The sequence below is a fragment of the Hydra vulgaris genome, chromosome 12 (assembly GCF_038396675.1).
Source record: "Hydra vulgaris chromosome 12, alternate assembly HydraT2T_AEP".
Taxonomy (NCBI): Eukaryota; Metazoa; Cnidaria; class Hydrozoa; order Anthoathecata; family Hydridae; genus Hydra; species Hydra vulgaris.
Window position 1 is genome coordinate 31733041 of NC_088931.1, and position 24703 is coordinate 31757743.

The window sequence follows — 24703 nt, forward strand, 5'->3', positions numbered from 1 at the left end:
TTGTATTAATTTGTTGCGACACGCGCATAAGTTCAGACAAAAAATGAAAAAATTTAGAGCTTCGCAATGGCTTCGCAAAATCGCAAACGTCTTTTTTTCAAAAGAAAAAGATAAAAAATAAATGGTAAAGAAAAGAAAAAAAAAAAAGAAAAAAAATGGAAAGAAAATAATTAAAAGAAAACAATAGGGAAAAAGTTGAAAATTAAAACAAAAAAAGGAAAGTATGATGAAACAAAAGATATTTAAGAAAAATAGATAATAAGCAAAAAAAAAAGAAAAGTCGAAGAAGAGAAAAGATATATATTCGAATTAAAATTTTTTTTTACGATTTTTGTAAACTATTTGTTGGTGTTGTTGTAATTAACATTTGTTGTTTTTTGTTTGTCCTGTATCGTTAAATAATATTTGTCGTAAGCTATTCGGTTTTCTAATTTTAAGTTTTCTTAGTTATGATTTGTTGTTATTGTTTGTTTATTGTTTTTTTTTTTGCTTTTTTTGGTCTTTATACATTTTTTAAAAGGTTCTCACACTTTATTTACTTTTTTTTTACGCTTGTTATGTGTAATTTTTTGGTAATTATTTTTAAAGTGTTATTTCTTTCCTCTCTAAATATTGTTTTTATTATTATATTATCATTAACTTGGTGTAATTCTTTTGATCTAATTATACATTTTCTTTCAATAAAAATTTTTTATTGAATCGATTATTGAAGCTTCTTCTTTTCTTCTTTTACATTTTATTGTCATTATATTTCTTTTTTTTGTGTTTATTATTATTAATTATATATATATATATATATATATATATATATATATATATATATATATATATATATATATATATATATATATATATATATATATATATATATATATATATATATATATATATAAAGATCTGCATTTTTTGGTGTTTACTTAATATTAGTTGAATTACTATTTGTAAATATCTATGACAATATTTTTTCAGAATATATATGATTGATGATATTGGCACTGATTCTAACTTGGAAATGGACAATACCGCAACGGCAAAGTTGTCAATAGCGCTCAATCATGATACACCTAAAATAAAAAGAAAGCGAAGCGATTGAGTCGATTTCAAACAAAGTGGGAGTCCAATTTTGATTGGTATTGTTGAGTGGCAGGAAATATGTTTGAAGCTAACTTTGTAACCAAAATTTTGGAATGGGACATGGCGGACGCAACAATTTGACTATTCATTCAAAGTCCAATCTCCACAAGGGAAACGTAAATGCTGCTCGTTCTTTGTCAGTGCTCTCATACTTCGTGAAATCTACACCTACTGGCCTAGACAAACAGGTTATTTGCACTCAGGACTCGACTTAAGAATCTCATCCAAGCCTCTCTCTCTCAAGTTAGCCTAGTCAGGTCACTAGTTAGAAACTGTAAATAAAATAAAGTTGAATTAAATACTAAATTACATCATTTATTTTGTTTAGTAAATTGGTATCAATGTTATTAGTTTATTCAATTTGTTTGCATACTATATAGGCAGTTGCTGCTGAAGTGGTGAGAGTTTACCACACTGTCAAACATCACATGTCATACAATGCAGCTGACTGTGGCTCAAAGCTGGATTCTGTACTCTTCCCTGACTCCGCTATATGCAAGAAGATGGCCCGTGGACAATCTTCTCAATCGACTCCAAAGTCGATTGAGATGATTGTTGATGACCTCACCAGTAGCGATCCTTCCAAACCGACGTGTTTGCCGTGTCAACTGATGCATCAAACTTAAAAATCCGAAAGATGTTCCCGATTTGTGTAAAATATTTCAATATTGAATGTGGTGTTAACAAAAAATTGATTGTTTTGATAAGCAAAATGATGAGTGCTCAGTTGCTGTTGGTGAAATGATAAAAACAGGTCTTGATAAAATTCACCTTGATGTCACAAATTTTAGTGCATATTCGGCTGACAATGCCAGTATCAATTATGGCGTCCGACAATAAGTTTTCACTGAGTTAAAAGCACTGAAAAAAAATATTGTGAAAGCCAACTGCAATGCACATATCACTCATAACACTCTTAGAAAAGTTGTTGACTTGTTCGATTATGACATGGAAACCCTTGTTACTGCAGCTTATTGTCATTTTAGTATTTTAGCCAAACGTAGAGTTTTCCAAGTTAACCGTAGAGCTTCAAGACAGTTTTTTTGGGTTTAGCGCCCAGTGTATTCATAAGTCAGAGTTAATTTCCGCAGCTGTGAAAAAGTCAATTGAGTCAAATTTATGACTTATTTAGATCAGTGATTTGATTTTTTATCTGGAGCAGTTACGCGTATTTTGCAGCCATTCTCTCAACAGGTTGTCCCAGGCTTTAAGAACGTCATTACTGCTAGTGGTGTCCTTGGTCTAACTTCAAGTATGGACGTCGACATCATGTACGATGAACTTTTATCAGTGAGGATTAGAAAACGTTATTGCGGATGATAAAAGTGACAGCGCTACTGTATAATGGCAAACATTTTTCGTTAGTTGTGGTGAAAAGCATGTTCTAGTAAATTTAACAAAAATTATTTCCTATGTGTTGTCTATCCCGGCAAGTAATGCATTTTGTGAAAGAATCTTCTCACTCATGAATACCAAGTGGAGGTCGGAAAGAAATACAGCAATTGTTAAACTTGTGAGCGCAGAGCTCCAAGTTTCAGTAAATTGACTTTGTTCCCAAAATCAGAAAGTACTTGACGCGGCTGCCAGTAGCCAGAAATACGGTTACGTAATGAAAAAGAAAAAGCAATAGTTTATTAAATATATACATATGCTAATAGACAAAAAATTTTTCGGGCTTTCGTCCTCCGTTATAATGTCCCGGACTGATAATAGAATATCTGGCAACCCTACCCGTATCATGGGGACTAGTTCGATGGATAAGAATGCAGGAAGCTTCTTAAAATTCTTGATGTGCTCTAGCAACTTGCTAATACAAACGGGATAGTCAGGCTAGTTGATACGCAAGGCTAGTTGATACACACAATTTCCTGGCTAACTAAATCCTTTTACAGGTAAAGTGCTGTATAAAGTATTTATAATATTTAGAAATAAGTGCTTTGCATTATCACAAGTAAAAACTCCAAGACCAGGTAAGGTGTCTTTTATTTTAATTATATTTAGAGTATTTAGTAATTCCCCACCCCCATGTTGGAGTACATATTTATGACTTACACTTTAGGTTAGTTTTATTCTTTGGAAATAAGTTGAAATTCGTGAAAAAGGGAAAGGCAAAACAAAATGGTGGTAATAGGGTTAGCTGATACAAAACATGTTAGGTTAGTCAATACATGTATCAACCCTTATTAACTAAATTTTCCTAAGCAAATAATATCCACCACTAAATACCTTACAGATCTGAAGTAATTACTAAATTTTAATAACTTTATGTATAAACACTCAAAATTTCATTATTATATAATAAATCTAAACAGCAAACTTTATCAAAAATTTATTTTAGAGGTAAGTAGTTTCAATATAAAGTATGATTGCTAGTAAGCAATAATAAAATTTTATGTTTACAAAGACAAAAAGATTAGAATTCCATTAGCTTTAGAGAAATCTTGAGATTTCTTTCCTATTTATTATTTTTATTGTCATTATTATTTTTATTTCATTTAACCTAATTTCTTGCTTTTGTTTTTGCTTGGTTGTAATCTTATTTTTGTATTAAAACATAATCACCTGTAAAATAAGGTTTTTCTGAAATCATTTTTTTATTTTAATTTGGTTATTTAAAACTTATTTAAATTTAATCATTGGAATTTTTACTCGTGTAATGATAAAGCTTATTTCAATGTTGCAGGAAAATGCCGAATGTTTATAAAAGAAAAACTACTAAGGCGATCGGAGCACCCCCTGATGTAATGGAAAGAACTGCAGAGAAGGTGAGAAAATGCAGTTCATTACGTAGTGCAGCAGAGCAGTTTGGTATCAATAAAATGACTCTGTCTCTGTATATCAGGAAACGCCAAGCTAATAAATGCAGCTGTTACGATAATGCCAGCAGCTTCTCTGATGAATCGGTTATAGAGTATGATGACATCTCTGATGAAGACATATTTTTTGATGAGATTATTGATGGTGATTTTGTTATTGTTAAAGACGTAGGAAAAGGAAGAGAAGTGCATTTTTTTGCACGAGTTGATATTGTTGGAGAAGGAAAATATGGAGGAGTGTTTCTTCAGAAACTTTCTGGGCGGATGAATACCGAAGATGTTAGACCTACTTTTACACCAAATGATTATGACGAAACATCATTCTCAGCCACTGACATTTTTTACAAGCTCCCACAACCAAGAGTTGTGGGAGGCTCTTCACGGTGTTCTGCTCAAATGAGATTTAATTGCAATTTGACCAAATGAAATATTAGGTAAGCTGAAAAATGCTGCCTATCTTAAATAACTTAATATCAAAATAATTTAATTCAAATATACCATAGAATCTGCTCTTTTCAACTTTTGTAATGATTAATGTTTTTGCTTTATTTTATATTGTATTGCCTTTATTTTAATGGCTCTAGATCTTATGTTTTTCAATTACTTTGTATCATTATGTTATAATTATTTTGTAACAATTTTTTTAAGAGCATATTACTAGATTTTTTAAAATAAATCACTTTTTCAAGACTTATGAAGTTTATCAACTAACTTCACTGGATGTATCAACTAACCTTATTTATAAGGTTAGTTGATACATTAGATACATATTTTTTTGAGGGCAGGAATTCCAAGATTAAAAAAACTGAATGTTTTACAATGTCCTCACACATAAACAATACTTTAAAGTTATGCTAGGTTGCTTCAAACAATACTTTCTAATAAAAACCTTCTAATAAATGAGGAAAAACTAAAAAATGTATCAACTAACCTGCCCTTTCCCTAAAGTCAAAATTTCATTTAATTTAAACATTCAAACTCAATTATTTTCCAAAATTTGCATCACAGGGTACCTTAATGCGTGCGTATCACCCCATATAAGTGGTGTTCTTAGGTCAGCTAGGTTAACATTATCAGGATCCGTGTTAATCGTGGAACGTTTTACTTTAATTCTTAAAAAACGGCACACAAAAAACGGAAAAAAAAGTTTTATTTAAATTCTTTATAAACCAATTAAAACAAAACAGCAGAACAAACGTTTTATTTAAACTCGAAATACAAACCTGTTATTTATACTTTAAGTTTTAATTTTTTTCCTTTATTATTATTATTATTTTTTAACATGCTCAAAGAAGTCCAGCATCGAATCTCGGACCTCTAGGAGCAAAAACTCTAAAATTGTTATCAAAACAGTTGAAAAAGAACGGTAGAAAGAACGTTTTATTTAATTTCTAAATAATTTAGTAAAAATAAAAACAGTAAAAATAATTAAACTTTCGTCAAAATATAAACAGCAAAACAAATATTTTATTTAAATTCTAAATAAAATGTTTGAAATAAAAATGGGTGAACGTTTTATTTAAACTTCTTATAAGGTAATTAAAATGAAACAGCAAAACGAAAGTTTTAATCAAATTGTAAACAAAATAAAACCAAAAAAACTAACATTTTATTAATTTTCAATAAAATAATTGAAATAAAATCGGTAAAACTAATGTTTTATTTAAACTCCTAATAAAAAGGTAAAACACTGCATTCCTTTTAAAAAAAATTTAAGCAAGCGTCGACGTTGACGTTGAAAGAAAAGTGCATTGTACAATACGCATTTTACTTTATATAAACTCCAATACTATTTGTAATTTTTTTTGCGTAAGTCCGATGTGAATCTTTCATAATAGATTTTTATCTATAATGATATCTAAAAAGTTTGTAGGTATTACAATGTATTATTAATGTAAATCAGGACTATATGATCCTGCTTAAGTGTTAAACGTACTTGATGATGTACCGAATGATATTATTTAGAAGTAAATGTCTTTTTAAATTCGGATAGGAAAGAGTTTTTCAATACTGAGTGAATGTTTATTTGATTTAAATCATTCAAAGAGTTTTAATAGATCAACATTCATATAAAAGAATTTATTAATATTATTATAAAATAAGAATAGGCCTGTATCATTTGCAAACGTAAATGTTGTTAGTTTTGAGGTTTTAAAGTATCATTAGCATAAATTAGAAATAGTTATAGTACTAGTATAGACCTCTGTGGAATTCCGTAAATTAAATTTAGAAAATCATGTAAAGAAGATCTTTCAATGTGGGCAATTGTTTTCATTGTTTCAAATTTTTATGTTGCATTCAAACTTTATTAGTTATAATATTTAAACATAATTTTAATTATACATAATTTAAACTTAATTCAAATTTAATTTTGGTGATTTTAAATATGTTTTGAAGTGTCGCATAAAACCTTTCACGGTGATACTATAATATTACAGTTATTTAAACAGTCATGTTTAATGCATTGTTAATGTTGGTTGGGGAGGGGGGGTGAGAAATTTTTTGGCAATATTATCAAGGGCCAGCTTGATATCACTATTCAAACTGTTTTTATAATTATTCTAGAAGTTTAGACAGTTAAAGAATGATTGAGAATCCATACAATCATTCAACACTTCTTTGATTAGTCTAGATTTTGAACTTTAGTTTATTGTGATATTGGGCAATTGTATTTTTCTACAAGTTAGATAAGCTCAAAATATTAGATTCTTTTTGAACTCATTGAGAGATGGTAGTAAAGAATCCATTTATGTTAAGATGGTTTCTTTTGCAGCATTACATGCATCAAGGGAACGGAAAAAAAGGCTTGAATCTTGGATCAAGTAAGATTGCAATGGAATAGTACTTAGTTTGTTCCATGTTTCGAAAACAATTTTCCAATGCAAATTTCGTTGCTTGCTTCATTGTAATCATGTCACCATCTTCACTTTCAGTTTCTAGTGATTTTATTATAGTTGTCACAACTATAAAGCACAACTGTCATACTGATGCAAGAATCAGTTCCAGAAAGAGGTTTAGTGGCTTCCTCAAAAGTAAGCAAAACTTTGACTACTTTTTCACAAACATTCCAGTCTTCCCGTGAAAATTCGATGCCATAGAAAGACAACACGAGGATTGTGGCAGGTATAAGAAACAAAACTTTATGCAGCATATAAAAAGTTGAGCTAAACCTTGTTGCAACGTCATTTTTTAACCCAAGCGACTGAACCCAATGAAATAAGACTGAACCCAATGAAATAAGTTATTTTTAAAAAACCAGTAAAAGAGAATGGTTAAGACACCCAGTTGATTGATAGGTACAACCTTGTTCATTAATGGCTGCTTTAATATTAACAGTACTGCCTTTATAAAAAAATATGAATTTTTAAAGTAATCTCCCAGTCTTTGGCTGTTTCTTGAATCTTTTGATAAATGTTTGCTGATGAGTGACGTTTGTCAAACTTGGAGAATGATAAACAAAACCTTATTCGTTCCCAGTAATTTGAAATGAGATGAATTGTCATACCAAATAACCGTAATGAAGTTTTGACAACTCATCTAACTCAATTGACACATATAAGACTATTTCTTCAGCAAAACAATTCTTTAGAACTGTTTTTATTTTATCCTATGTAGGATCCAATAAGATTTTGTAATATTTTGCGCTTGCAATTTTGTAAGTTACAGCAATTAGGGCATGGTGTCACAAAAAAACAGTTTAATTGACAATTGACTATAGTTGCATGTCAAGAATAATCATTTCAAAAAAGGAGCTTTTTCCTTTTAATGAGATTAATTCAATTTTTGTGGTTTAAAAATAGTTGGGCATAGTAGATTGAAGCATTTTGCTCTTTGCTTCTTAAACCTGATGTTGAAAATAGGAATTTTTTTTTTTGTTTTGTTTAGAAACAGAATCACATTTTTATTGAACTTTTGAGACCTTTAGCTTTGCGGAAGTCGAACTGGATTTAGCAATAAGAAGATGGTGAGTTTTTAGATGAGACGAAAGGCCACTGACAGTCTGGTACTTAGGATCATTAGATCCGCGAGATCTATTTTATTTCAAATATTGCAGTTAACGTACTTAGGATTACTGATGAATTATTTACTAATGGATTAATAGTTTAAATAAAAATTTAAAATCTTACAAAATTTTTGGTTTTTGTAATGTTTTTCAACAAAAATTTGGCTTTCTTATCGAATTTTTGTTTCTTACCGAATTTATAAAAAGTACTGAAACCGAAATTTCGGTATCTGTTCAAGTTAAAATTTTGGCTGAAACCGATACCAAAACAAAATTTCTGTCAATCACAACTTTTTTAAATTTTTATTATTTAGTTTTTTTAAAAATTATATTTACAAATATTTATTTTTTTTGAATATTTTATATAGTTCTTATTTAATTTTTGAGGATGTTTTACAATCTTTAATGGTTTAAAAGAATGTCGTACACTCTATTCAAATGCTTAAAATTAACAGCATACGAATCCTGTTTATTTGAGATAATCAGTGACGGATCCAAGGTAGGGGGTAAGTATCAACCCCCCCCCCATCACCACCACCACCACCACCATCCCTAGAATCTGAAAGCCCTAAAATATCTTAGAAAAAGAGGATGCTTTTTTTTTTGAGTCACAAATGTGACACAAAATACAAAAATATTTCCAACCACCCACCCCAATCCCCTCTACCAAAAATTTTTGAATCCGTTACTGGAAATAATTAATCCTAAAAAGCTGTGAGATTTTTATCGATGAAAAAGCTTATAAAAAAAAAAAATTTTTTTTGCTGTATTAATTTGTTGTCAATATTAATAAAGAAAAAAGTAGGGAAAAGATAAGAAACGTCAACGCTCAGTAAAAACATTCATTCAAAGTTGTAAATTAAAGTATCTGATGTTAAGGTTATTCTAGTTGGTTTGTTAATTAATGGAATTGCATCATTTTTAAGTATAGTAAAACTTTTTAACATTACTGTTAACGAGATATTTAAAACAATTTTCAATTGACGTCATTTATTAAAAAAAAAATTTTTAATATCATTACTCAAAAATGCTTTAAAGCTTCCGATATGGCCAGATGGTGGGCGATAACAGCAGCCTAAAAATATGCTTTTAGTGCTATTGGTTAAAAGTTCAACCGTTAAAACCTCTTTATTGTAAGCAGAATTACTCAATGATCAACCTCAAGTTTTTCGTTATATATGAAAAAGAACACCACCTCCGCGTTTTTTTGCTTTACGTGAAAGTGGGTTTGTATTGAAACCTGGAAGATGGTAATTTAAATTTTTTTAAAGATTTTGCGTGATCAAATTCACATCACGTTTCAGTTACGCCTACTTTATAAATATATTTGAGGTTTCCTCAATAATAGAAAATAAACATTGAAAACTTGTTCTATCTAAACATATTTACACTATCATATTTACAAAGGTTTTTTTTAAAATTCTTATTATAAAATGAATAATATTTAAATGATCCCGCGCAAGAAATCGTTTAATTTTTTGTTATAAAAGCACAATCGTTTTGCAAACCACCTATATCACTAAAATAATTTAAATCCGGATCTAAATTAGTGTCAAGCACTGAATCATTAGATTAACAAAAGTTCTGTGATTCATAATTCTTTTGGTAATTAGAATTATTTTTTAGAACTTAAATAATTAGAAATAAAAGAGTTTTGGCGGATTTATGCACGGCGCGCCTTGCTTCAATTTGAAACGTGTTTTATCGAAAATGATGGTTTACTGGCAAACAAAAGTTAATTTAGAGATAGACGCAGTTAAATGTATATTCTATACTGGCCGAAGGGAAATTATAAAAATCAAGCGTAATAAGTTTTTTTTAAATGAATTTAGCAAACTTACCTTGGGCTTTTAATTCTCTTGCATCTTTAAACAATTTTCCTTATTTCAATGATCTCACTATAGTCTTCGAGTACTTTTTCATTCCAAAGTTTTAGTTTAATAAACTCTTCCAAACTGCGCTTCTATCTTTGCAGTTAAGAAATTTTATAACAACTGTTGTTTTTTTTTAACTCTGTTTAACTTTTTCTGTGTGCCCCTTTTTTTGCGACATTAAACGTAAAGCCAATTTGGATTTTATGACTTCTTGATTTTTTTTCTCATTCTCTTTCCATGATTCGTTCTCGATTTCTTATCCCATAATCACTAAATTACTTCTAAGACTCCAATCTTCAAGTTTGGCTAACATATCTTTCACATCATTGTTGTAAACATTAAATTTCATGATACCTGTTTAGTGAACTCTTAGAGTTGTTTTTTCTCCAGTTTATTTAATTCGAAAAGAGTCGTTTTACACTTTTCATTTACAATGGTGATAGCTTTTTTAATTCCTTCATTTTGTTTTATTCGAGATTTTTATTTTCTTCTTGTGTGTTGATATTTTTATTTTCCATTCTATTGCATTTATCATTAAAAAGTCTTATTAGTGTGTTTTCGTGAATCTCAAGTAAATCTTTAAATTGAGTTACTGAAAATTTCGCCATTTTTAGTTTTTCTTTGTTAAAAAAACACGTCTGTTCACGATCGCGGTTTAATTGAACTAGTTTAATTTATTTGGGTTCCCTGTCGAAATAATAATTTTTAACAATTTATTTCGAATATAATTTTTTTTTTTTTGAAAATTATCAAGCAGCAAAATTTTAATTTCAAAAATTAAAATGAATTGCGAAAAATTAGATTAATTTTGAAAAAAATAATGAGTTTCGAAAAGTTAATTGAATTTTAAAAAAAAAGTATTTGATATGCTAAATTAATTCAAAAAAAAAAAAAATCATTTTTGAAAAGCTATTCTAATTTCAAAAGATAAAATGAATTTTAACTTAATCAACTTTGAATTATAATTTAATAAATTTAATAAATGAATTATAATTTAAACAACTTTATTGCAATTTTTGTTTTTAACGTTTAATTATATTCTATTCTTAAACATTTTTTCTTCAGAGGGGCGCGTTGGACACATTTTTATGCTATTATAAATATCAAAAAATTATCAGACATATCGTGGATAAATAATGAAGTTTTAGTTATTAAGAGGTGAATTAATTCAATATTATTTGATCGTTTGAGGTTGTACTATTCCCAGTAATTTGAGTTGGTTTATTTATTGCTGGAATGAATCCATGTTGAAATTCCATGTTCAGAAAAAAATAAGATGGCAAAATTTCATGCAAACAGCCAAAAGCAACAAAAAAAATCATATTACCATTAGTTTTATAACAGTATCGTTTTAAGATTAATAAAATCATTCAGTAACTGTTTATCGTTTTAAGTTTGAGTTAATAATGTTACAGCAGTATTGTTATAAGTTTGATTTTTTATCGTTATAACAGTATCATTTTAAGTTTGAGTTTATAACGTTATAACAGTATTGTTTTAAGTTTGAGTTAATAACGTTATAACAGTATCGTTTTAAGTTTGAGTTAATAACGTTATAACAGTATCATTTTAAGATTCAGTTAATAAAATCATTCAGTAACTGTTAATATCACGTCGAAAGTTCAGACATTTATAGTAAGAAAGATGTTTAAAGTCACTATACAACGGTTTTTTGCATAAAATTAAAAAAAAAGGTTGAATCTTTTTACACCTAACTTTTAAACTTGACTGTGCAATAATGGAGTACTAGTCGTCACCTAATTTTACCAAAATGTAAAAAAATATTGCAATTTTAAGTTATTTGATATAAAAAAGTTTAGCAGGAATTGTTGAGGGCATTGTATTTTGTGCAATCTAAAGTAAGTATAATCATGCAGTTCCAAAGTATTAAATTGGTGCTTTTTTATTGTCATTTAACGACGTTTTTGATCGTCTTTTTTAGTTTTAAATAATTCAAAAATCAATCTTAAAGTTGATAAAATGACGTTTTTAAGCAGTGATCGAAACAGAAAAAAAAGCCGAAACCGAAATTTCGGATACTTTAGTTCGGTGCCGAAACCGAAACCGATGTGTCGGTAAATATTTTAACAAAGCCGCAATCGAGACTTTGGCTAGCAAAATTAATTTCATTAGAAAAGTTTATTTAAAAAAATGTAATTTCGGTTGAAAAACTTACCGAAAACCGAAAAATTTGTAAGATTTTCAATTTTATCTAATTTAGATAAACACGGCGATATTTTTTGCCTTAAAAATTTCAAAGCATTTTTTTTGAAGAAATACGAAATTTGGTCCAAAAGGTCCGCAATTTTTTAATTTTTATAAAAAGTTGCAAAAAATTACCATCTTTAACATTGAATTAGAGCTATAAATATAAGTTTATGCATTTTTTTTTAATTTGTATTAAAGTGTAAATACATATCATGCGTTTTTATATAAAATCTGCTCTTTAAAGTTATATAGATATTGAAATTCAATTTATTTAAAAAACTAGTACAAAAACTAGAAAAAATCAGCTAAATGACAGTTTCCTTAACTATCAATGTTATTACTTATAACTATCAATGTTATTATCACTCATACAGTTAAGTAGTAGTTTTAAGCAAAATAGACATAAAAATCACTCTTTTTTTAATTAAATACATATATACTACTGTGATCAAAAAGTAAGGTGAATTTTTTTATAAAATGAAAAATCTTTATTTATTCTTCCAAATCTGTATCGTCCCCCTCAAAATAATCCCCCCCGGCCCCAATGCACTTTTGCCAACGTTTTTTCCAGTCTTCGAAGAATGCCAAAAAGTCCTCGGTAGGGATAGCCTTCAATGCGCGTGTCGATTCACGTTGGATCTCTTCAATGGACTCAAAACGATTTCCCCGGAGTGGTCTCTTGAGCTTTGGGAACAGCCAGAAGTCACACGGTGTTAAGTCGGGCGAATACGGTGGTTGTGGAGCAACATGGGTAGAGTTTTTGGCGAAAAACTCACGAAGAACCAGTGCTGTGTGCGAAGGCGCATTATCGTGGTGCAAAATCCAAGAGTTATTGGCCCATAATTCCGGTCTCTTTTTGCGAATAGCTTCACGCAAACGTCGCATAACACTTAAATAATATTCCTTGTTGACAGTTTGGCCAGTTGGAAGGAATTCGTAGTGCACGACACCACAATAATCAAAGAAAACAGTCAACATGACCTTGATTTTTGAGCGACTTTGACGTGGTTGCTTCGGTCTCGGCTCGCCTTTTTCACGGTATTCACTCGATTGGTCGGTTGTTTCAGGGTCGTATGCGTAGACCCAAGTCTCATTGCCAGTAATAATTTGTTTGTAGACGTCTTGATAGTCAGAAAGCATTGCTTCACACGTTTTAACGCGACGCTCTTTTTCAAAGAAATTGAGAAATTTTGGCACCAAACGTGATTTGAGTCTTCTGAGGCCCAAATGATCCTTCAAAATCGCTTGCACCGACCCAAATGATATTTAAACCATGTCAACAAGGTCTCGAATGGTTAACCGACAATTTGCAAGCACCAATTCTTTGATTTTGTTGATGTGGCAATCATCAATCAAAGTCGATGGTCGTCCGGAGCGTTCCAAGTCATCAACACGTTCTCGGCCTTCTTTGAAATCTTTGTACCACTTGTAAACATTTTTTTGAGACATAGTCTCTTCACCGAAGGCCTTTTGCAACATTCGATACGTTTCAGCAGCAGAAATATCATTCCGCAAACAAAATTTAATAGCACTTCTTTGCTTAACAAAATCAGACATCGTGAAAATCGCCGAATGCACTTTTGGTACTTCAGAAACAAGCGTAAACAAAAAAAAATAATTATGAGTTTGACATGTAATTTGGCGCAAATGTTAATGACATTCCTACCAACTTAAAATTAAAAAAGATTGGACGATTCGAATAAGGCCGGAAGTTTAAATTAAAAATTCACCTTACTTTTTGATCACAGTAGTATTTACGATGTTAGTTATCAGAAGGTATATGTTGTAAACTGGAATCCTAGATATACACATTATGAACCAATGTGTGAATTTTTAGATTATGAGATGCATCATGGATCGAGTTTGATAGTAGGTTACTTTATTGGTAAAAAGATGGTTCAGAAACCATTTTGAATTTTTATTTATAGAAAATTTTTATTTATAGAAAATTTATTTATAGAAAATTTATTTATAGAAAATTTATTTATAGAATTTTATAGAATAGAAAATTTATTTATAGAAATTTAAAGAAAATTTATTTATAGAAAATTTATATATATATATATATTTTATTTATAGAATTTTTAATTATAGAAAATTTGTTTACTTGGTGCGTAAAAATAAAATAAATTGTTTTCGTTACGTCCGTTTCTAAAAATCTCGTAAAACCATAGCAAGTGAAAGAAAATCAATCAAAAAAAATCGCCTTGAAACATTTATTTTTGAGAATTTTCTTAAAATATTTTAAGAATTTTCACAAAAATTTTTGAGAATTTTGACATTGAATTTTGCAGAGAAAATCTGCCAGTTGTTAACTTTCGCTATTAACTTATATCACCAACTTATGTATTAAATCTCAATTTGCGATACACGTTTAATCGATTCTTACATTATATGATTATAAAAAAAACAACGATTATAAAAAAACAACTATGTAAAATTTCATTTTGAAATAAATTTTTCTAATGAAATTATTTTTGACTAGCCGAAATGTCGGTATCGGTAAAATATTTGCTGAAATGTCGGTTTCGGTTTCGGCACCAAACTAGAGTACCCGAAGTTCCGGTTTATTTCGGTATTGGCTTTTTTTTTCTGTTTTAGTCGATCACTAACAAACGACATTTTTTAAACGTATTTTTGACGTCGAAATACGTTAAAGTACAACAGAAATACGTCAAAAAACATGATGTGTTTGCTGTGATTCCTGACCCAAAAACGCAAAAAAATTACTTTTACAAAACAGTTCTTAGCTTCGTATTTGGAAATGGAAATTACCAAAAACGTCAGCATCGTTATAATTTAGATAGCGTGAACCTTTTCCCACAAAACGTATTTAAGGCTTCTAAAAAGCGTATTAAAACGTATTAATATGTATTATATATATTTAGCCGTTTAAAACACGGATTTGCCAACTGGAATTTCTTTTCATGGTTGGTGAATGACTTCATCCATCCGTAAAAAATGTTACTTCTACCATAATTGTTTTTATGAACGGCCTCTCAACGGATATAAATATGCGTTAAGTCACCAGTTAATGCATGAAAATTGTTTTCTATGACGTTTCAGTTTACGGGCCGCTAAAAAATATTTTATTAACAGAGATTTAAAAACTTTTTAATGACGTCATTCCAAAATTGATATAGCGACATTGTTTTATTAACGTTTTTAACGTCTTCTGATGTCTTTCGACAATGGAAAGTTGTTGCAACGATGTTAAAGTGATATTGATATCATGACTTCGGAATGACCTTGATATTATGAACGACGTCGATTAAATCTATCTATAATATAAAAAATATTTTTTAAATTTATTTATTATTACGATTCGTATTACATAAACTGTTATATATTACATATTATTTAAATAGTAATGCTATTCAAAATACAAGATACTATTATTTATTTAAAGATGTCTTTCGCTTCTTTTATCGAGGAGCGTTATCATCTTCGTTGTCTTCTTCACTTCTCTCGTCACTGTATCTTTCGCGTCACTCGAAACTGTTGTTTTCTTACATCGCCGCAGCCGACCACCAGTGTAATCTCATGGCGTTATTGAAAAATCGTGCAACTTTAACTCGATTTCTTTTTTCGTGATGCCGGGGGAAAAGTGAACAGTTGAAGCTAAAAATACATCATATTAAAATAATTACTTAATAATTACTATTTATTTAAGAGACTGTTACATATAATCATATCGACAATATAAATATGCGTATAAATATAAGTAAATTGTTTATAACAATAGATTAACAACTTTTGTTACTTCATTTTATTGTTTCAAACAGTGATTGTAAGTCAAATGACTCACAAGACTGCTATTTAAAAGATAATATCAATATATTTTTTATATCAAAATTATTCGAAGCAGCTCTAAATTTCACTCACTTTTGAGGAGATTTTTTAAGGCTTGTCAACTTAGATTGAATAGAATTTAGTTCACAAAAAATATACGCATTCATAAGATAATGACCTGTTACTAATGTTACTTAAAACAAATAATTTCCATGAAAAAACATTGTAAAAAATAAATACTGAGCCTTAGCAATATAAAATATCTAAACCTTGTGCACCAAATGGTTCACCATTTAGACGACTGCAAATACCAAGCATACTATCACGCATCTGTAATAAACTTGAATCAGCAGAATACCTGGGACTCAATTAAAATTACAACATTTTACAATAATAGCAACAATATATATATATATATATATATATATATATATATATATATATATATATATATATATATATATATATATATATATATATATATATATATATATATATATATATATATATACAAGATAATACTTTTGCATGAAAAATAAATATTTTGCAGCATACATTTGACTGATTATCTGTTTGTGGAACACTTGAAACCTATACGAAAAAAAAGATATTAACATAATCAAATGTATTATGCGAAAGATATAAAAGTATATCACAATTTTTAAAAAATTGCAGTTGCCTGGATAGATGCAGGTAATAGTAAACTAGAAATCTTTAAAAAATATATAGCAATAACACAAAATAGAATAAATCTCAAATTATCATAAACAGCAAATTTAAAATAAGTTCTGATGCAATAAAACTAGAATAAAGCAATATTAAATGTATTTTACCTTTAAGGTTTAGAAAAAGAAAACATACTTTAATTTAACAACTTGTAGTTATTGAAGAGAAACATTAAAACAATAAAAAGTTGTATCAAAAACTTATCATTTGAAAAATTATAGCAGAATTATATGTTTATAAAATTACATTACATACACTTGATGATGTTTGGATATTTGTTTCTTTTGTACTCTAAAAATATGTAGAAACTTTATGCATTAGTTAAAAAAACCATTTTAATAACATTCACATAATTAGTTTTAAAGGTGGCAGGGGTTTAAAGCTGATTTAACAGCAGTATCCTGGTTAAATTGTACCTAAAATATCAAAATATTTTATAGATAAAAAATTACTAAACAAACTATCTAAACTGTTGCAATAAATAGAACATTACCAGTGACTCAGAACAAAAATCTGTATTAAAACTTGAGTTTACAGAAGCTGTATGAAGTGGATGGATTAAAAAAAATTTGGATAATAATTTCTTTAAAAAAAATAAAAAACAATTAAAAACAATATAAACAGAAAATATAAACATATCTATAAACATAGTTTTGTATTTTATATTTACATAAACTGGAGGCAGCTGTTGTCTATATAAGCTATGGACTGGGTTGAAATAAGTTTGTATAAAATTTATAGTTTTTTCATTTTCATTTCATAAATAAACTTTAAAGTTTCTTTCAGGGTGTCATAACTTGTTGCACACTGCAAAACTAAAAGCTAATCATATATATATATATATATATATATATATATATATATATATATATATATATATATATATATATATATATATATATATATATATATATATATATATATGTTACTGTTACCTGCAGTACCAGGAATTAGCTAAATGCTAATGTTTATAATATAATGTAATATTGCAACTCTGAGTTTCATGTGTTACCACAATCATCAGGCAAGTAATTTTGCCTATATATTTATATATAGCCTATATATATATTTATATATAGCCTATATATATATTTATATATTGCCTATATATATATATATATATATATATATATATATATATATATATATATATATACACAAAATAAAGCTTTGTATTGTAATTATTAAACAATACTATCAAATTATGGGGATTCAAATTTACCTTTATCATATATGATAAAGGCAAATTTGATATTATTATGGTTGTTTATCACCATTAATTCAACTATTTTACAATATATTAGTAATATCTAATTTTAGTGCAAAATATTAGATAATACTGGTTTTTTAACATACTTTGTTAGACACAATTCAAAATTTTTTTTCTAACCATATCAATAAAAATTTACAAATGCTCATCGGAAATTAATAGAATTTAGTTAGGTGTCACTCATATAGTTACAAACTAGTCAATGGAGTGACACCTAAAAAACATAAAAAATATAAATAAGAGAGAAAAAAAAGAAGAAAAGATTGTTAAACAAATAATAATGATTCATGTAATAATTATAGTAATAATACAAAATAATAATAATAACAAAGTATTAATAATACTAAGAACAATTATAATACAATATAAATTGTATGTACATATCATAGATAACAATTAAATATAATAATAACATAAAATGTAGCAATAATAACACATAAATAAATAATAATAACATTGATAACAATATTACAATAATAAATAAATATAATATAGATAAATAATAAATAAAGCAAAAATCAAACCACTCGTTTGTACATATCAAAGACAACTTCAGTACAGAGAGAAATTATGAAGAAATATATTCCAACAATATATTTTTAAATTGAATTCAAAGTATAAATACCTATTACAATTTAACTGGATAAGGATAAACAATTACCATGCTACGATTGACAAATTACAACTTTTTTATTAAACTACTTTTTTATTATTAAATTAAAGCTGTTTGACAATTACCACGCCATGATTCACAAAAACCATGCTAATAAAAACAGCCCATTTACAAAATCATTCCGTAATTTATTTTTCTTCTGAGTTTTAAATTCCTTAAAATTTAGGTCGACTAAGGGCTAGCCCTGATTTTGCCCTATCCGATACTTTATTAGGATTTGCCCTAACAAACCCTAATGTTTAAAACTGATTAATATAAATTAAACTTTATCAAAAAAGATAAGCTATTATAAATCTATATTGATAAAAAAAAAAAGTCTAAAAAAAATTTGCCCTTAATATACCCTTATGTCATTTAAAGGCAGGTAAAGTATATTTTATATTAATGAAAAATATGTTTATAATAAATTTAACACTATAGAGTATTAGCTATATAGCATATGTATATTTATTGTGTTAAATACCATTCTTATTCTCCAGGAACCCGTTTGTTTAGATATTATGATGTTTGTGGAAAATGTTTCCCGAAATGCCAATAATTCCCCAAGTTACCTGATATATAAATTTCAAATCTTTCAAGAATTAAATTAAGTAAATTACAAAAAATTTATTTTGCAATTTTATAAATTATTTACTATAAACATCCATCTAGCACCTTTTTACCAACTACAAATTTCCATTCAAAAGTTAAATAAAAAATCGTTATTTTTCAAGAAAAACTTATATTTATAAAATATATTTATTGTCCATTTTAAATATATTTTAATTTATTTATTTATTAAATATAATTAAAATATATTTAAGTCGGATAAGTTCTTGGTTTGTCACACTTTTTAAAAATGCCCGACTTATCGAGATTTCAAAACTTATCAAATGTTGTTAAATATATAAATATTATGTTCATATATATGAAAATACAGAATGTTATGTGAAATTTAGCACATATATACATAAATATATATATATATATATATATATATATATATATATATATATATATATATATATATATATAATGCACGAAGTTTGAAATAGATATATTTATAAAGTTTTGATGTATTTAAGAAGTTTGAAATTGATGTTTGTCTCAATGACTCGAACAACTTTATTTTCAAACAGCTTTGAAACATTTAAAGCAACTGATTCAACTTCGCCACTCTGAGTAACGTAAATGAGAAAATATAAAAATAGTCCCAACAGCTTTTCGAGCTTTTTCACTTGTTGGTTTTATCACCGGTTCATCGGTTAGCTCATTTCCTTTTCCTTGCAGTTCGTTGTCAACTACCTCAATAATATCTTGAAAAATGTCTTCATCTTTTATTACACTTCTCATTACCAAAACATTATCAACCGTTAACATATATTCGTAGGTAAAGTTATTTGGAATATTGCGGGAGAAGTGGGATACCCCTATAATTTTATTTCGCAGCAGCGCCTAATTACTGTTATTTAATGTAAACGTAAAGATTTCATGTGCTCTTTTTAGTAGACATCATTTCCGCTCCCTGTGCGCGGTGAAAACCCTTTTTTTTGAAAGTACCCCAAAAAAGTACTTTTGCTGACAGTCTAGTAAATAATGTATATATTTATTTTCGACTGTTGTTGCACCTTTTTTCTATTTTATAGGGAAATGCACTTATCATCTAACATTTAATAATTAAATTTATATTTTAGCTCTAACTGTGTGGCTGTAATTTTAGTTATACTTTGTTTTCCCTAGATAGCACAGTGGGCCGGATATTAGACATGGTGGACAAAAGTATTTTGATCTTTTTTTATTTAAACATTTTATATGTCTTAAGAATCACTTTTTATTAAGATATATTTACTTTTATTATAAATTTTAGTTAAATAGTTGCTAATACTAAATATTATTTAACAAACTTTATAAAACTATAAAAACGCGGATTTAAGGTGGTTTACCAGGAAATAAAGTTGATATTTTTCAAATTTTTCAAATTTTTAGTTTAGATTGTTTTAAGATAATTAATTATCCCTGAATTCATTTCTGAAATCTGTTTTTCAGAAAAACAAACACAAAAGATTTATTTTAAGATTTAAACGAGGTGGTTAAAATAATTTTCCATAGCAACAGCCCCTATCAACACACTTTTTTTTCTTATTTTGGACTAATTTTTGCATACTTTTCAAAAAATTGAATTTTAGTATGATGGTTAAGTCTGCTCTATACCGTAGATTAAAAAAAAAAATAAACAAACTACATTTACTTTCAGTGTTATATAAGAGATGAATAAATGACAAAACTTTATATTTTTGTTTACCTTTACTAATGAAGTTGTTTATGGATTTTAGTTCTTTTATTATTTAAATATAGCTAATATAAAAAGTAATGGGAAATAAAAAAAATCATTTAAGAAAGGTGAAGAGGACATTCGCTGGGAACAAGTTCCAAAAAGCAAGGAAAACCAAAATAGTAACAACAACTTTACTAAAAAAATCATGTAGTGCTAAAAAGCTTAGTAAATTTAAATTGAATGAAAAACAGTGTTCAGATGATTTTAATTTAATTATTTATTTTCCTATTCTCAAAGAAATATTAATGCAAGTTGGTAGCAGCCCAGATTGTCAAAATGGAGTAACCATACAAAATGATGATTCAAAGAGAATGGGATTTTCACACAGTTTGAAAATCAAATGCACATCATGTTCATATGAATGGTGCACTTTTACAAGTAATACTGCAGACAAAAGCACACAAAGTAAAGGCAGAAGTGCATTTGATATTAACTTAAGAATGATGAGTTGCATGAATGTAAATGCTTTTCAACATAATCATAAATTGATTCAAGCTGCTTATGATTCTGCTGCTAAAGATTGTATGAAGTTTGCTGCAAATGAAGTTAAAGCAAATGCTGTTGAAAAATCCACTACAGGTGTTCCATTAATCCAGGTTTCTCTTGATGGTACTTAGCAGAATTGAGGACATTCTTCTCTTAATGGTGTAGTTACTGCTATAAGTAGCGGTCGATGTGCTGATGCAGATGTATTAAGCAAGTATTGCAGAGGGTGTCAAATTTGGTTCAACAAAAAACAACATTCTAAATATGAAAATTGGAAAACAAATCAGAATTGTTCTTTAAACCACACAAACTTGTCAGGGGCATTGGAAAGGATTGGTGCACTTAATATCTTAGAAACATGGAGGGCTAAAGTTAACTGGAAAAAAATAATCTGACAGAAAGGGTAGTGAATATCATCCAGATCTATTTTGGAATGGCTATTCGCTAAACTGCTAAAAATTGCAAAATGATACACAAAAGATATACCAAATGAAAAAGAACATTAGAGCAGTACTTTTTCACTGTACCAATTTTAACAGTCAATCACAACGCCATGTTTTATGTCCTGCAGGACCTGAAAATTGGTGTAAGTGGAAAAAATCAGAAGATGACAAGGGAAATGACAATTATAAACCAAAAGTTAATCTACCTATATGGGTTCATGATATTATATTAAGTGATTTCAATGATTTAAGTGATGACCAATTATTGAAAAAGTGCGTTCATGGAGAAACACAAAATTGCAATGAAGGGATCAATAATGTAATTTGGTCTAGTGTCCCAAAAATGTGTTTGTGAAGAAAGCTACCCTTGAAATTGGAGTGAACTCAGCTATATTGAGTTTTAATGAAGGAACATCTGGTCATAAACGCGTTTTTGAGTATCTAAATATACCACACAGTGGTAAGACTGTAACCGGTTCATTGAAAAAGGACAAACGTCGTGTTAGTAATATGGAGAGAAAAGAAAAAACTTTTATTAAAAAAAGAAGAATTCAATTAAGGGGATTATCTAAAGGCTGGTTTGATAAAGAACAAGAACTTGAAGCTAAAAAATCGCATGCTTCTGGAAGTTTTTAGACTGTTTTTTATCTTTATACTTTTAGAATGCTGTTTTAAGATAGCATTCTAAAAATATAAAGATCGGTTTAAGATATGGAGCTGAAATTTTTAGCATTTGCAGTTATAACTTAGATCTGGAGACTGAACTAAAATCAAGACATAAGGTGCTCTATTTACAGTGTTATTACTCTTTGTTCATGATTTTTTCATGTAGACCCCCTGAAAAGTGGCATAAGTTATAGCAAATTTTAATAATTAGCCTTTCTATTTGTGCAATGAACATCATTTTAGTTCAGGAACTAGATAATATAAGCAAGATTATTTGTGCAAAATTTCGAAAGAAAAAGATAATTTATCTTTGAGTTTTCTTGTTTCATCCATGTGTACAGTTTAATGCCTTTTTCGGCTAAAATTTGATGTTTTTTATAAAAAATTTCAGAAATTCAAATTTCTTTTCATATCTAGTAACTAAATTTCATTATTGGAACTATTTTATTTAATATTCTGAGAAAAAAAATTCAATTTGACAAAAAAAATTTATTTCCTGGTAAACCACCTTAAATTTTTTAAATTTCAAATCATATAACTTCTTAAAATCGTGGAACTGAATAAGAAACTCTTCTGGTGGAATAAACTTAAAATAAAAATTGATGCAACAAACTTTAAAAATAAAAATGCTTTGGAAAAATAAAAATTTATCACTAGATTTGAAACCCTATTATCGAAATTATTATATAATAGGTTTGAAATATATAGATAAATATATAGAAATATATAGAAAATATAAACAAATACATAGATTTCAAACTCTATTATTGATATTGTTACATGTTCATGACGCATTGGATAAGTCTGTAGATTATTTATCATCTCTATATATAATAATGTATTATTTTTATTTTTAATCTATTGGCCGAAGATTCTGTGTGAATAATATTACAACGTTTTTATTATTATTAAGTCTACTGAGTTCTAAAGGTACTATACAAATAATCAACAGGCACTCTTCATTCGTCACAATTTTAATTTAACTTACCTGTTTGTAAATACTATATACTGTAGCACCATCAAAACCAGCCTTGCATCTAAATGTCAGTTTAGTTAATTCCTTACCACTGTAAGGAAGCTGGTATGTTGATTTTTATATATTACCGTTAATAGTTAATGATAAAGTTTCATCAGGTGAATATATCTAAGCAGGTTTAATGGGGTTTTTATATCAAATTTCAGAAATTTTTGTGCCAGTTTTGTATTTAAACTCACTTCTTAGTTTCAATTTTATTGCATGAAGTAATTTATGGCTAAATAAAATATTACTAACGTTGTTAGGCTTATTCTTTTTGTTTTGTTACAAGCTTTTTTAAAAGAGCAACACGGTTTCCCTACTTCATTAACTGAAGATGTAGCATTTAATGTATGTAGGTGTATTGAAAATTTTGAGCTAGCCAATTTTTATTACTTCTCTCGAAATGAGTATTATCATTATTTGCAGCTATTAACTTTTTATATTATAGTTTTATAAAGTTTTTCACTCAGAATCCTCTAGTTTAATATCTGTAGAAACTAGAACAGTTAATTTCAATGAAAAGAATGGTATATCATTAGGAACTAGTTTATTTTGTTGTATAAGTCCGTAAATGTCAGCAATTTTTATTTTATTACTAAACAAAAAAAAACAAAAAAATTGTTAAATAAACAGTGCAATTTATTTTGAATTAAATAATAAACAAAATAACATGTATTTTTGTTTACTAAAAATAAAAGTTGATTTTAAGCAAATAACATAAGTTACAAATCATTATTTTAAAATGTTAAAGAATCCCAAAAGGGAAAGTTAGGGCAATGCATATAGTTCAAATTGGTTGTATACATATTACATTTACTAGTTAAAGTATTTAATATAGGTCCTCGTAGGTTCTTTAAATTTTGTGAAACTTTTTGTACAAAATAAAAGTAATAAATGTTAAAAATTTACCTCGTTTTTTTAAAGCCAGATTATAAGTATTTTATAAAGACTGATCTTTACTTTATATTTTTTTTCGAAAAGCTTTACTGTTAAATATCTTAAATATATAAACTAATCCCGTAAGCATATAAAATTTGAAAAGTTACTGTTTACTATAGTATTGTATAGCTATGTATTAAAAAAAAAAAAAATTTCACGCTTTTTAAAAAAAAAAAAATTTTTCATTATAACATGAAACCGCAAATAATTTTTGTGGTTTTAAAAGATAATGTTATACTCAAAACAATTTTCAAAACTTTACATGAGAGTATTACAAATATGTTTTATCATTTGGTTTTGAATATAATAAAAATTTAATTTTTAGGTTTTGTCCACCATCT

At 27.7% G+C, this 24703-nt stretch overlaps 1 protein-coding gene and 1 long non-coding RNA gene across 5 annotated transcripts; one reads left to right on the plus strand and one right to left on the minus strand.

Moving 5' to 3' along the window:
• Nucleotides 1–326: 326 nt before the first annotated feature.
• LOC136088660 (uncharacterized) lies at nucleotides 327–4644 on the plus strand. Of its 3 annotated transcripts, none has more exons than XM_065812928.1 (5): nucleotides 327–410; nucleotides 970–1391; nucleotides 1515–3026; nucleotides 3194–3290; nucleotides 3818–4644. In XM_065812928.1, the coding sequence occupies exons 4-5, from the start codon at nucleotides 3253–3255 to the stop codon at nucleotides 4374–4376; spliced, it is 597 nt and encodes a 198-aa protein (XP_065669000.1). In that variant the 5' UTR covers nucleotides 327–410; nucleotides 970–1391; nucleotides 1515–3026; nucleotides 3194–3252; the 3' UTR covers nucleotides 4377–4644. The 3 variants fall into 3 exon arrangements, with proteins under 3 accessions (XP_065669000.1, XP_065669001.1, XP_065669002.1); XM_065812929.1 differs by having other exon boundaries at nucleotides 327–356; XM_065812930.1 differs by lacking the exon at nucleotides 327–410 and having other exon boundaries at nucleotides 1188–1391; nucleotides 1515–3104.
• Nucleotides 4645–14454: 9810 nt separating this feature from the next.
• Nucleotides 14455–24502, minus strand: LOC136088661 (uncharacterized). 2 transcript variants are annotated; one of them, XR_010642377.1, is made up of 5 exons: nucleotides 24333–24502; nucleotides 16809–16844; nucleotides 16383–16418; nucleotides 16097–16185; nucleotides 14455–15656 (listed from the first exon to the last, which is right to left on the minus strand). It is a non-coding gene; the product is annotated as an uncharacterized LOC136088661 (long non-coding RNA). The 2 variants fall into 2 exon arrangements; XR_010642378.1 differs by lacking the exon at nucleotides 24333–24502 and adding an exon at nucleotides 17047–17355.
• Between the last annotated feature and the right edge of the window lie 201 nt (nucleotides 24503–24703).

Coding starts and splice junctions, on each gene's coding strand:
- LOC136088660 (XM_065812928.1), top strand. CDS start 3,253: ATGGTGGTAATAGGGTTAGCTGATACAAAACATGTTAG. Junction 3,291..3,817: donor GCTGATACAAAACATGTTAG/GTTAGTCAATAC, acceptor TCAATGTTGCAG/GAAAATGCCGAATGTTTATA.